This window comes from Canis aureus, chromosome 25 (assembly GCF_053574225.1).
Source record: "Canis aureus isolate CA01 chromosome 25, VMU_Caureus_v.1.0, whole genome shotgun sequence".
NCBI lineage: Eukaryota > Metazoa > Chordata > Mammalia > Carnivora > Canidae > Canis > Canis aureus.
In genome coordinates this window covers 14,910,737-14,923,853 of record NC_135635.1, presented here as the reverse complement: position 1 = coordinate 14,923,853, position 13,117 = coordinate 14,910,737, and the positions used below count along the sequence as shown (strand labels likewise).

Below are 13,117 nucleotides of genomic sequence, written 5' to 3'. Positions count from 1 at the left end.
AATAATGTGTGTATTTGAAAGTTGCTAAAAGAGTAAATCTTAAAAATTCCTATCACAAGGGAAAAAATTGTAGCTATATGTGGTGACAGATGTTAATGAGATTTATCGTGGTAATCATTTCACAATATATATAAAAATAGAATTATTATGCTATACCTTAAACTAATATAATGTTATATGTCAATTATATCTAAATTTTTAAAAAATGAAAATATATATAACCTATGGCTTAGAAATTTTACTCCTACATATACAAACAATAAGAATAATAAATATAGGTCAGCCCGGGTGGCTCAGTGGTTTAGCACTGCCTTCAGCTCAGGGTGTGATCCTGGAGACCCAGGATCGAGTCCCACGTCAGGCTCCCTGCATGGAGCATTCTTCTCCCTCTGCCTGCGTCTCTGACTCTCTCTCTCTCTCTCTCTCTCTCTCTCTCTCCCTCTCTGTGTGTGCATCTCTCATGAATAAATAAATAAAATCTTAAAAAAAAAAAAAAGAAGAAGAAATATATAAATAGGGATGCCTGGGTGGCTCCGTGGTTGAGCATCTGCCTTTGGCTCAGGGCATGATCCCAGCCTCCAGGGATTGATTGAGTCCCACATCAGGCTCCCCACAGGGAGCCTACTTTTCCCTCTGCCTATGTCTCTGCTTCTCTCTGTGTGTCTCTCATGAATAAATAAATAAACAGCTTTTTAAAAAAAAGAGAGAAGCACAAGAATGTTCTAATCAGTTAATCATAATATGCAACAACTGGGAACGACCCAAATGTCTATCCAGAGTAGAATGGATAAATAAATTGGGGTATATTCATAAAATAGAAAACCATACGGCAAAAAATAAAACCAAAGTATTTATTACCACATGCATGGAAAGACTATCAAAGCATAATTGTGAGTTAAAGAAACTAGACACAAATAAATATATACTATGTCATTCTATTTATATAAGGCGTAAGAATGGAAAAAATTACTCTATAGTGTTAGAAGCCAAGATAGTGGTTTAAGTTGGGAGAAGAGAAGGACACAATCAGAATTGCTGGATTACTAGAAGGTTCTATTTATTGATCTAGGTGGTGGTTACATTATGTATTCACATTTAATAAATTATTGTGTTGTATTCTTTTCCCCCTTATTTGGGTGTGTTTTAATTTCAATAAAAAGGTATATTAAAAACAGAACAGAAATTCAGCCATAATAAAAAGGGAATTAATTCTGCCATTTGCAAAACAACATAGATGAAATTTAAGGGCATTATCCTAAGTGAAATAAGTCAGTCAGAAAAAGATAAATACTATGTGATCTCAGTTACATGTGGAATCTAAAAAAACTAAACTCATAGAAACAGGTGAGATTTGCAGTGGCCAGGGGAAGCAGGAATGGACAAAAGTGGTCTAAGGGGTACAGAGTTCCAGTCATAAAATGAATAAGTTTTGAAAATGTGATGTACAACATAGTGACTGTAGTTAATAATACTATATTAAATATCTGAAAGCTGCTAAGAGAATAGATTTTTAAAGTTCTCATCACAACACACACACAAATATATAGATGATAGATGATAGATAGATGATAGATGGGTTAACTCATTTTAGTAATCATTTTGCAATATATACATATATCTAATTACTACATTGTACATTCCAAACTTATATAATGTTACACATCAATTATATCTCAATAATCTCTTTCCTGAAAAAAATAATTCAAGAGACCAAAATTATTCTGGATTTGTTTTTCAAGTAATAACCAGCAAAATTCTATTGGAAGTATGATTCTCATTCAATTAGTCACAGTATATTCATAGAGTTAAAAGACTTTAACTGAGTCATATAAAGAAAGGACAACTTAAATTAAGCCACAGCTTCTAATCATCTGTAGCCAGGAATATTTGTAAAACTACTTCATGTCCTTTTCTAAACAAAGAGACTTCAAGGCTCAAAGATCTCTTTCCAAAACTAGTATGTCTGACTTTGGGAACGCAAATGTATAGAGTATTTTCCTGAGGGGCACACAAAATATTTTTGCTAAAATAGTAATGCCTTAAGACTGACTACATGTATCAGAGAAGATTTTGGTATTACAAAATTCTTTCAACCACAGGCCACACAAGTGTTCCTGTAAGAGAACTTCAAATGTCTTCTGTTACAATCGCCTCACTGAATTGCAGTGAAGTCAAGATATATATTGTGAGAATCCTTTAAATGTCTATGAGAAGAATATAATCTCTGCAGATTGAATGTTTCACAGTATTCAGTCATTAGGATATTTCTTTTAAAAAAGAGAAAAGCAAACTAAACAAAACAGACATGTTCATTTGCTCTGCATCATGAATCCTATATGGGAAGGCAGTGTCATATAGGACCCTCCTCCGAGGCTGAGCAACAGTGCCTGCCTAAAGATTGTGGGGAGTTTTCTGTCCTGTATCAATAACCTTAGATGGTTCACTCTAGTATTCCTATAAGACAAAAAAGGAGAGAATGAAATCAGTGCCCCTTAAGCTTCAAGGACTGTATATATTTTACATGGATGCTGTTTAATTCAAGTTCCAAAATATGTAGTTAAAAGTCATGATAAGGAGCTGCAGAACAAATCCTGGGCTCTCATAACTAGTTAGTATACCACACAAATGTTCTCATTTGAAAAACGTGACCTTCATACCAAATGACCTTCTTCCAACTCCTAATTTTGAAACCATGAGAGTTAAGTGTGTGCCTAAATTTGAGGGTCTCCTCAAATTTATCCTTCCAACAAATATTAACTGGCACCTTCTAAGAACAAAGCCCTATCTTAAATGCTATAGTGCAGGAGGTTGACCTTAACGGAGCACTAAGTTAAGGGAATAAGTTCACAAAAAAGACCTTGATGTGTGTTGAATGATATAAAGTAGAAAGTGACAAGGACTATGAGAAAGATATAGAAATTATAGGATTTTAATGGTGCAAGGTGGAAGTTCTAGTCGCGAAACAGAAAAGTCTGAGAGGTAAGGTACCATTTAAGCTGGACTGTGAACAATATTCTCATCCTTTCTGAATATGTTTGTGTGTTTATATATTATACATATATGATTCAGTATGGAGAGGAATGGCTCAGAAGCAGAGACAATGTCAAACTATAGTAATCAACAGGTGGCAGTAGATTTACCGTCAAACCATGATCGCTGTGAATTATATAAACTTCACTTTCCTTTTTGTCATCACATACTAACTTAGAGAATCTAAAACCAACTCTATAATTCTCAATGTTTAAGAGTAATTCACAAAATAGAGTGCCTATGGACAACTAAAATTTAACTCAAATAAGTTAATTGCAACATTTTCAGAACCTCTCAAAGTGAAGTGCGCATCCTCAGGGATAATACTTTCCCATTTCCACTTGCCACTAAGAGGTTTTCATATTTTCATGATTTGTGGCACTTAAGCATCATTTTTAGCACCAAAATTGTTAGGCACTGAAATATAATTTTAGTTTTAAAAGATCAATTACTTCAAGAGCTTTTGATAATTCACAATCATTAGAATTTATAGAAGACATGCAGGTAATTCTAACAGTGTCAGATATAATTTTAAAATTGCAGATTTCAACAGATCAATTTTAAATATTTTTTTCTACCTCTTCATTTGGAGCCTTTGTTTCAACACAGTTTCAGCTCTTTTTTCTTTTTTTTTATTACTTCTTACTATCTAAAGGTAATTTATCCCAGAACATAAAATCATATAGCTAGTTACCACATACTTGTCCAGAATACAACTAAATTCAAACACAAAGACAACCAACCACTCTATTACTGACATAGTGTTGAAACCTAAATCAGTGCAGTGGTAGTGTAGACACACAGGAGTTGCTGGTGACATTCTCCAAATATATTAGATGCTCCTTGAGGAAGAATACTGTCTGCTTTAAAACATTTTCCACCACTACAGCTACATAACAGGCACCCCAAAAAATGTCAAATTGATAAATGGGTGGATATATTTAAAGCTATTAATAAAGTATTAATAATACTGTTTTACTTGTCTGATTCCAAATATCCTGAGCGTAGTTACCAGAGTGGTTTTTTTGCTGTTATCTTGTAAAATAATGTTCAATACTTGAAAAATAGTTGGAAGAGCTGATAAAACAACTAGAAAACTCTTTTGAACTCTATAGACTCATAAAAAAGCAGGTTGTAAGGAAATTAGGAGTTATTGAGTCCAATTTCACTCCTGATTAATTAGTCTGGCTCCTGTTTGGATACTTTCAGAAACAGGACATCCTGGAACAGCACACAGTTCCAGGAAACCCATTCCACCGTGGAATATGCTAAATGTTACAAAGGTCTTCCTCACAGTGGATAAAACAACATCTCTTTATCTCTTCATCCTCTCAGCCACATTTTTTGTTTCCTCCTTTTTTGTTTCAATATCAAGTGAGTGTACTCCCGTTTCTAACTGAAAATACCGTTAAGAGTTTGAAGACATTTATTATGACTAGTCAGAGTCTTTGCATTTTTTTAGATTCAACATTCCTTTATTCATGTGGGATAGCTTCTATCCCTCCCTTCAAGATGCTAGCCCTCCTAAAATACACGGTTGGCGTTTTGATGGTCTTCAAGAACGAAACAAGTCACACTGCAGATCTGCTCACACCAGAGCAAAATACAATAGCATTTGATTGAATCACGTGAAACTGCCAACACTCAACCATTTTTGACCTACAAAAATGACAATTTCATGTAGTTCAACATAATAGCATTATCTCCTTTGATGTAAGCACTGCACATCCATCAATGCATCCTCAGATTGCATTAGCTTTTTAGCAGCTGTGTAACACCACTGCTTCATATTAGGTTTGAGGCCAAGTAAATCCCATAGGTCATTTTCCCATCAACTGCTGGGCTTGTGCAATGAATTTTACAGAATTTTATAATGCAGGAATTTACTTACCTGACTAATTTTGTTATCCTTGTACAAGTTTTTTGATGTCTTAGAGTCCCACTCTATCCTTAATCATATTATGTTTCCTGTGTGCCAGACACTGTTATCAGAGGGTTCATACTGGATCTTTACAACCACTATATGAGCTAAAATCATATCATTGCTTACACCGCAGATGAGGAAACAGACACTGAGAGGTCGAGTGCATTCCCTTAACTACTACATCACTTGTCTCAAAATAAGGAAACTGTCGGCTTGATAGGATGAGCACTGGTTGTTACACTCTGTGTTGGCAAACTGAATCTAAATAAAAATAAGTTTTTTAAAAATAAGGAAATTGTCAGGAACCTGGGTGGCTCAGTGGATGAGCATCAGCCTTTGGCTCAGGGTGTGGTCCTGGGGTCCCTGGATGGAGTCCTGCATCAGGCTCCTGCAGGCTACTTCTCCCTCTGCCCATGTCTCTGCCTCTCTCTGTGTGTCTATCATGAATAAATAAATAAAGCCTTTAAAGAAAACTAAAGAAACTGTCTTTCTCAAATGGTTTTGTGGTGATTTAACAATATATATAATGTGTTTAATTTTTTTCACACCTATCCTTCATCCAGCAAGCACAATTAGCTGCTAAATACAATGGATTTAGCTCCTAAATGCTTGTCTCTTACATCTGGCACTTTCTTTCTATTCTTCCAGACTATGCTCCAGTTTTTAACACTTTTAATTCTTTTGAAATGCTGTCTATTGAAATTGCCTCTTAACTGGTTTCTCTTCATCTTCATCCATCTGTTCCTATCCACACTATAACTCTGGGTCCTATTTCTCATCACTTTCTCAATTTCTACTTTGTTTTTATACCCTCTTTGAGTATTATTCCCCCTTACTAGCTCTTTTTACTCCTTCAAGGAGAAAAAAAAAAATAAACAAGCAGAATATTGTTTTCTGTTTTATTATTATGCTGTTTTCCCTACACAATAGGCCTTCTTTCCTATATCATTCAGAGGCAAGGTTAAATAAGTAAGAATAAAGCCCAAAAATCAATTTACAGAATTTCCTTCCATTAATAAAACCAGAATGTGAATGTTGGGATCAGATCAGAATTCTGCAAAGCAAGGTGATCTAACAGCAATAGCTCTGGAGCCAGATGGTTGGGGTTAAAATCCCCACTTTGTTAGTGATAACTGGGTAACTTTCATCCTGTCACTTAAGCTTTCTGTGCTTCAGTTTCCTCAGGTAAAAAAAGGATTGCAATAGCATCTTCTCTTAAGGTTATTGTGCAAACAAGAAATTAGTCAATATGCCTAAAAGGCTGAGAATAGTAGTTAGTCATTATGATCATCAAAGATCTTGTGTAGGTGATAGGAAAACCTCATCACTAGGGATCTGTGTTGGTCCAGAGGCCTGGTCCAGTACCTTATGAATATTTATCTCAGTTCCTGTATTGGTCCCTCAAGTAATGTTATTTTCTAAACACTTCTAGCAAGTGTCCATTCCCAGCTAGCCTGACCCCTATGGTCAGTCAGGAGTTGCACTGGATTGCCCCAGGGCTTACAGAAAGGGAATTTTAGAGCAAATGACAAGAGACACCATATCGTTTTGAAAAATAATCAAAGGAATAATTAGAGAAACAAGAGAGAGGAGTATGGACTCAAGAGAATGTTCTAACAGAGAGGACAAAAGATAACATAGGTCTGGGTGAAAGAGGTGGCTCATTTGAGACTTTTTTTTTTTAACCAAAGATAATTCACACCCCTGGAAAACTGATCAATAAGGAAGGTAAGGGAAAAAAGTCAAGGATGACTGCAAAAGTCGCAGTTTGGTATTTTGGCTGGTGATATTATTAGCTATACGTGGAACAAAGAAGCAACAGCCATAGGGTAGAGCTGAGTTTACATTCGGATATGTCAAATTTGACATAAAGCTCAAATAACCATATGGAAATGTCTAGAAGCAATTAAATATGGGAAACTGGTACTCAGTATCCCACTGACCCATTATCAGTAGGGACAATTTTTGAATTGGTTTACTCTGCCGGTTTTGAGAATAAATTACAATGACCTATTCTTACCTCTATCTCACAGTTGAGACACACTGGTAAGATGGCTGGCTGCAAAGCAATCTATGGCAACAAATAGCACAAATCTCACTGGGGAAATCTCACCAGAAACTGTAACCTCATTAAAACAATGTACTAACTTCCTGGGATAACCAGCAACTACAAGCAGATAGAAATACCTCCTATTTTAATATGTCTCCCTCCCCTTTGGTAATCATCCTTCCATTTGAAGAACATGGAGATATTCTAGAATATAAATTAACTGAAATAACGGTTCTGCCTCCTTGCTTTTATTTCTTTTATTTCATTAAACAAAATATGCTTGTATTAGGAAACTACGTTTCTACTTTATTTTCAAATAATAAGTTACTAACTGGCAAAATTCAGGTGATAGTTGATATCAAGTACCACACTTAAAACCCTTTAAAGCAATATTTTGGGATGCCTGGGTGGCTCAGTGGTTGAGCTTCTACCTTCAGCTCAGAGTGTGATCCCAGAGTCCCGGGATCAAGTCCCACATCAGGCTCCCTGCATGAAGCCTGCTTCTCCCTCTACCTGTGTCTCTGCCTCTCTCTGTGTGTCTCTCATGAATAATAAATAAAATCTCTTAAAAAAACACAATATTTCATAAAAATCAGCAGTTGACCTCTAAAAGTGAGACTAAGTCTAGACTTCAATTTTGTAAGGATTGCAACACATTAAATTTACTTTAGACTGAGGAAAATACAAGTTTCAAGGCCAAAATATTCTAAAGGAAGGTCATAAATCATACAAACATTGAGGGTTATTAAAAACAAACACAAAGATTACTTTCATAAACTAAAAAAAATGCAATCTTTGTGTTGAAGAAGACTAAAAATCATGGAAGTACCATCCTGACCAAACTGTAATTTATACCATATTTTCCAGCACAATGATATTTTAAAAATTTTTAATGCTTACCTCTCTCCATTCTTTATTTCCAACTCCTTGTACATATAAGACACAAACTACAAAAGATCAAAAAGTAAATATATGAATATCTTTTTATAAATATATGAATGGATACAATTTATTTTTCAGCTGTCTAAAAGCGACATCAAAATGATTTCCTAATTCCTAGCCTTACTCTTGTAAGAAAATCACTAGTAAAACATGAAATAACTAAAAAATTTGTAAAGAAACAAAAAATTACATCAGATCTTTAGAGCCTAACATGTATAGACCTAGGCATGAAAACATATGATAATTATTTGCTAATTTCTTCATCTACATTATGCTACAGATATATATATAAACTTTTTAACTATAATTTAACTGTTTGAAATATTTCAATATGTAATTAGACATAAGTCAATCTCTTCCTAAGATATCCACAATGCACAAAGCCATCACAAGGAGGAGGATGGAGTATATCATACTCTACATTTAATATTTGCAACTCCCTCCCTCAATATCTGTAAACACATAAGAAATCCTGTCAACCACAAGAGGAACTCACAAAAAGAGAAATGAAGTCTTTAGGGTAAAGATTAAGGGATTTTAAAAAGTCCCACTCATTTGTCAAGTGAGCCCCAGGAATTTTAAAAACTCACAAATTGTAATGTCTTTTCCCCAGTGACTACCTCAAGAATGCTAACATCTCCCAAAACCTCCCCCTCTAATTAAACCACATCTGCCCACATATTTGTAGGGATGGAGAGCGGCAGGATATAAATTTCTATTAGAAGATTTGAAACACTTGTTGATTTACACATTACTGTTGCTGTTTTCTAATTTAAACTGTCTTTTTTATTTTACAGGTTATCTCCAATTTTTAATATACATAATTAGGAATCAAAAAAATTCAGTTCATCCAAGATGATATATATTTCCTTAGTTATGCATGCCTTTATATACTCTTTTATTTACAAAAAAGAAGGAAAAGTTTAACACTGGGGCTAAATCACTTAACATTATAGCCTATTGTGATCACCTTTCAAATATTTCTATCATATAGCCATGCCATGAAGTTTTAATTTCAAAGTGAACTATCTTACATTTGCATTTCCATCTTATTCTCAAAGTGCTAAGCGATTCCCTCTCCTTAGCTAGACTACTGCCCACGTAGATGAGAATGCAGGGCTTGAGGCCATCCCATCTTGCTTCCTGTGCTTTAAAACAAGTATTTAAGCAAAGACTGTAAGTTTCATACAATTTTTGCAAAAATCAAGTAGGAAAAATAAGTAGACTGCTTCATAAAGCAAGTAATAGATACCTACTTGGATCAGATTTAGAGAATGTGTCTCTGTCAAGAAGATTCCTGTTGAATAAAGGAAAATGTTAGATGAATAAAAGAACAAAATATTTCTACAAATACATAAATATATATACAACTTTGTATATATTATACATTTAATATATATGTACAGTATATATTATATCTGTGATATATGTCTGGATTGTGTGTTATATGTGTAATATATGCATACTATATATACATGACTAAATAAAAATTTGCTAAAGATCTGCTTATACTTATTCTAAGTACATATCACTTAGGTTTAGGAAGCCGGGGTGAGGGAGGCCTGTTTGCTCAGCCTTGTACTGCAGCTGGGTGATGACAAGACTCTCCACATTCTAAGATTAAAATCTGAGAGATTTAACTGTTTCAAGTTTCCTTTTATTCCTTCATTAATCAGTATACAGATGGTCAGAAATGTTTCCTGAATTGAATTGTAGGTTGTTGCTGATGCAAAATTCTTTGAGATTCAGAGCCCATGATCACATTAGTCCACACAATTAGAAGGCAACAGTGAAGCACCAATATCTATTGACATTTCTGTGATATCAATTTGGAGGAGTTTTATGTTGCTACTGTGGTTTGGGAATTTAAAATGAACCTACATATCTTTATTTAAGATTTTTTTCAGCGGAAGAAAAATTTAAAAGGTAGACAAGGCCATTATTAGCATCTATTTATTCTCATTTACAGATAGTCCCATATCTAAACCAGAATAAAAATGGAAAATCAGAAGCTGTGAAAGTCTGGATTCTTCTGGTATTGGGGAATCCTGTTGACCTTCAATGCTAGTAATGCAGTCCTACACTTTATGCTCATAACAATAACCCTGAGTAATCAAAAAAATTAATTCAGTATGCCCTGATTAATAAGACAATTGGAAAAATTTCCATCCAAGACAGATTTTTTTTCTAAAAAGTGATAATTTGAGGCTATACCCTCGTATGAAAAAATTTGGCAACCTAGAATGATGACTTGAATGTTCCGAAAGTTAAATTTGTCCTCCTTATTCATCCTTTATTAATTAGTAATAACTTGTAAGAACAAATTACATTTTTATGCTTAATACTTATACTAAAAATCTCATGTTTAAACTGTCTTATTCCTCCACCCAGGACTATTGCTCATGTGAACTTATCTGACTGCCCATGGTATTTGAAAGGCCTTTTTTTCTTTTTAAAGATTTTATTTATTTATTCATGAGAGACAGAGGAAGGAGGTAGAGACATAGGCAGAGGGATAAACTCCCTGCAGGGAGCCCAATGGGGGACTCAATACCAGGACCCCAGGATCATGACCTGAGCCCAAGGCAGGTGCTCAACCACTGAGCCACTCAGGCATCCCTGAAAGGCTTTTTTTAATATCAATGTGATATCCTTTCTTACTTCAAGTTCTCAAAAGTTACTGCTTCCCTGGAATCACTATACAGTAAGAAAATAAAAATAGTCAACAGAACAATGCAGCACAGACCAAAAAAAAGTTTTAAATGACATTCTGTCTTGAAATATTCCTAAAAAGAAGAGAAAATATCAGACATATTTATATTTGGAATTAAGTCAGCTTCAAAGACCACTAGTCAGAAATCAAATTAAAATAATCCTTCTGTACCCTAAGCAGACACTATGACTCCAGCAATGGTTAGCAAGCAGTAAATTAAGGCATTTCCATTTGGAAAGTTGATCCAATATATATTTACAAGGGTGGTTATACATTTAAGTGGAACTTCTTCACCCCTCCCATATCCCCAGCCTCTTGCTCATTAGTGTCCTTACAAAATGTAATTCAGCTCTTTCTCTCAGAGTTCATGATAATCTAGGAGATAACAGTGCAAAATACTGCAATGTATTTGGACTCAAAAACTATTTTGTTATACACATATTTAAAAGAAAAACAATGTGATTGCAGTGCCTATACATCTTTTTTAAAAGACCTATAATTTTAACCTCAAATAAGGAATAATGGATTTCTATCAACAATAAATATTTTTAACCATATAGACTCTACAGGTCACATTGTTTCTTCTAACCATTATGACCCATAATATACATGGTAAGGTGAAAAATAAACAAACAAACAAAAAAAAACCTTAGATCCTATATATGACAGGAAATAAAACTCCATAATCTCTTTATAAATTAGCCCGTGAAATTTGTAATTAAACTTCCTCATTGCCGCTTGACAACAAATTTCATCAATAAAATTCAAACATCGAAGTTTGGGAAGGCAAACATCCTTTAATAGTATATATACTATCAAAGACCAGTGATTATCAAAATGCATCATAAAGTTTGGGTTGATGATAGAAATGAAGATTTTTACTTTTTCAACATTCTAGTAGGAATACAGCACATTCACATTAAGTAAAATAAGACAGGTCTTACTGTGAAGGCTATTTTATAAACAAGAAACGAAGCTGAGAATCAGAGACTGAATAAATGAGTAAGAACACGCTCATCCCAGTACAGATTCATCCAGTAGAGTCAGCCCTTATGAACCTAACTTCTCCGTTCTTCACAAAATGCCACACTGTCTGGAAAAGTCCAGAAAAAAAAACTTATTTTCCTGTAAGTGTTGGAAATATGGAAAGCCTCCTCCCACCCCATTATACCTATTGGTTAAGTCACTAGAGTATAAAATAAAATTTCCATCCAAAGACCAATACTAAGAGCAATCCTGACTACAGAACAAATAGAAGACCAAACATAATTGTAAATATTCACAGAAAAATATCTTTGTTTCCTACATGAGCCACTGTAAACACACACACACACACACACACACACCACTCATTAGCTTTTATGTGGGAAAGTTACTCTTCCTTCCAGGGGGTTGTCATTTGCCTGAGCCAGGATGCCTACAATTTTATAATGTGATGTTGTACTTCAACAGTAGGTTAGAAATCCTGAATGCATCTTTCTATTCTGTAAATCTGCAGCCAAAACAAGGAAGAGAGTACAGTCCTGAAAAGAAATTATGGAAAAATACTGTATACGAGTAAGAAAATTTGCAGGAAGAAAAAACCTAATCAAAATTATAATCTGTGAATTGCCTGAGTTGTTCTAGTAATCACTCATCCTCAAATTTCAGTTAAAATTCCTGTTTTTAGGGCAGCCTGGATGGCTCAGTGGTTTAGCTCCAACTTTGGCCCAGGGCGTAATCCTGGAGACCCAGAATCAAGTCCCACATCGGGCTCCCTGCATGGAGCCTGCTTCTCTCTCTGCCTGTGTCTGCCTCTCTCTCTCTCTCTCTCTCTCTCTGTCTCTCATGAATAAATAAAAAAATCTTTAAAAAAAAAATTCCTGGATTTAAAAGAATACAATTGAAATAGCATCACTAAAGCTAAGGCCCAATCAATTAAACCCTAATCCACATGAAAATACCAGGTTAATGGAAAAGGTGTGTTTTACAAGAAACCTGAAATAGGAATGTAGATAAGCGAGAATTTAGTAACACCTTTCCAGGACCATCTAGGAAAAAGGCTTCCCTGACTCCCCCCTTAACTATTTAATCCTCATAACAGAAACTGATGCATCAAGCTAACCTCCCTTGATGACAATAGTTAGCTCAGCCTATAACCCTGCCTGCTCTCATTTTATTTCCAAGTGATTGGAAATAAATGATTTTAAGATAGTTCTCATACCATCATTAGCACAGAACTGTACTGAATGGCCGTCATGAATATTACCATTTTCTTGGCCATCATAGTTTTTATTCTCAAATGTCATTCTAAGACTCGTATTAAACAGCTGGTTAAACCCTTAAAATCACCTCTTATTGGGGCACTTCGGTGGCTCAGTGGTTGAGCATCTGCCTTTAGCTCTGATGGTCATCCCAGGGTCCTGGGATCAAGTCCTACATTAGGCTCCCTACAGGGAGCCCGCTTCTCCCTCTGCCT

General features: G+C 34.9%; 1 protein-coding gene across 3 annotated transcripts in view; it reads right to left on the bottom strand.

Annotated features, from left to right (window-relative positions):
* Window positions 1-13,117, bottom strand: part of CPNE8 (copine 8) — a 320,247-nt gene that overhangs the window by 277,574 nt on the left and 29,556 nt on the right. For all 3 annotated transcript variants that reach the window (XM_077870491.1, XM_077870492.1, XM_077870490.1), the window contains exons 2-3: window positions 9,203-9,243; window positions 7,905-7,951 (exon numbers count right to left, since the gene is read on the bottom strand). In XM_077870491.1, the coding sequence (XP_077726617.1) occupies window positions 7,905-7,951; window positions 9,203-9,243 (88 nt within the window). The remainder of the gene's footprint in view (window positions 1-7,904; window positions 7,952-9,202; window positions 9,244-13,117) is intronic.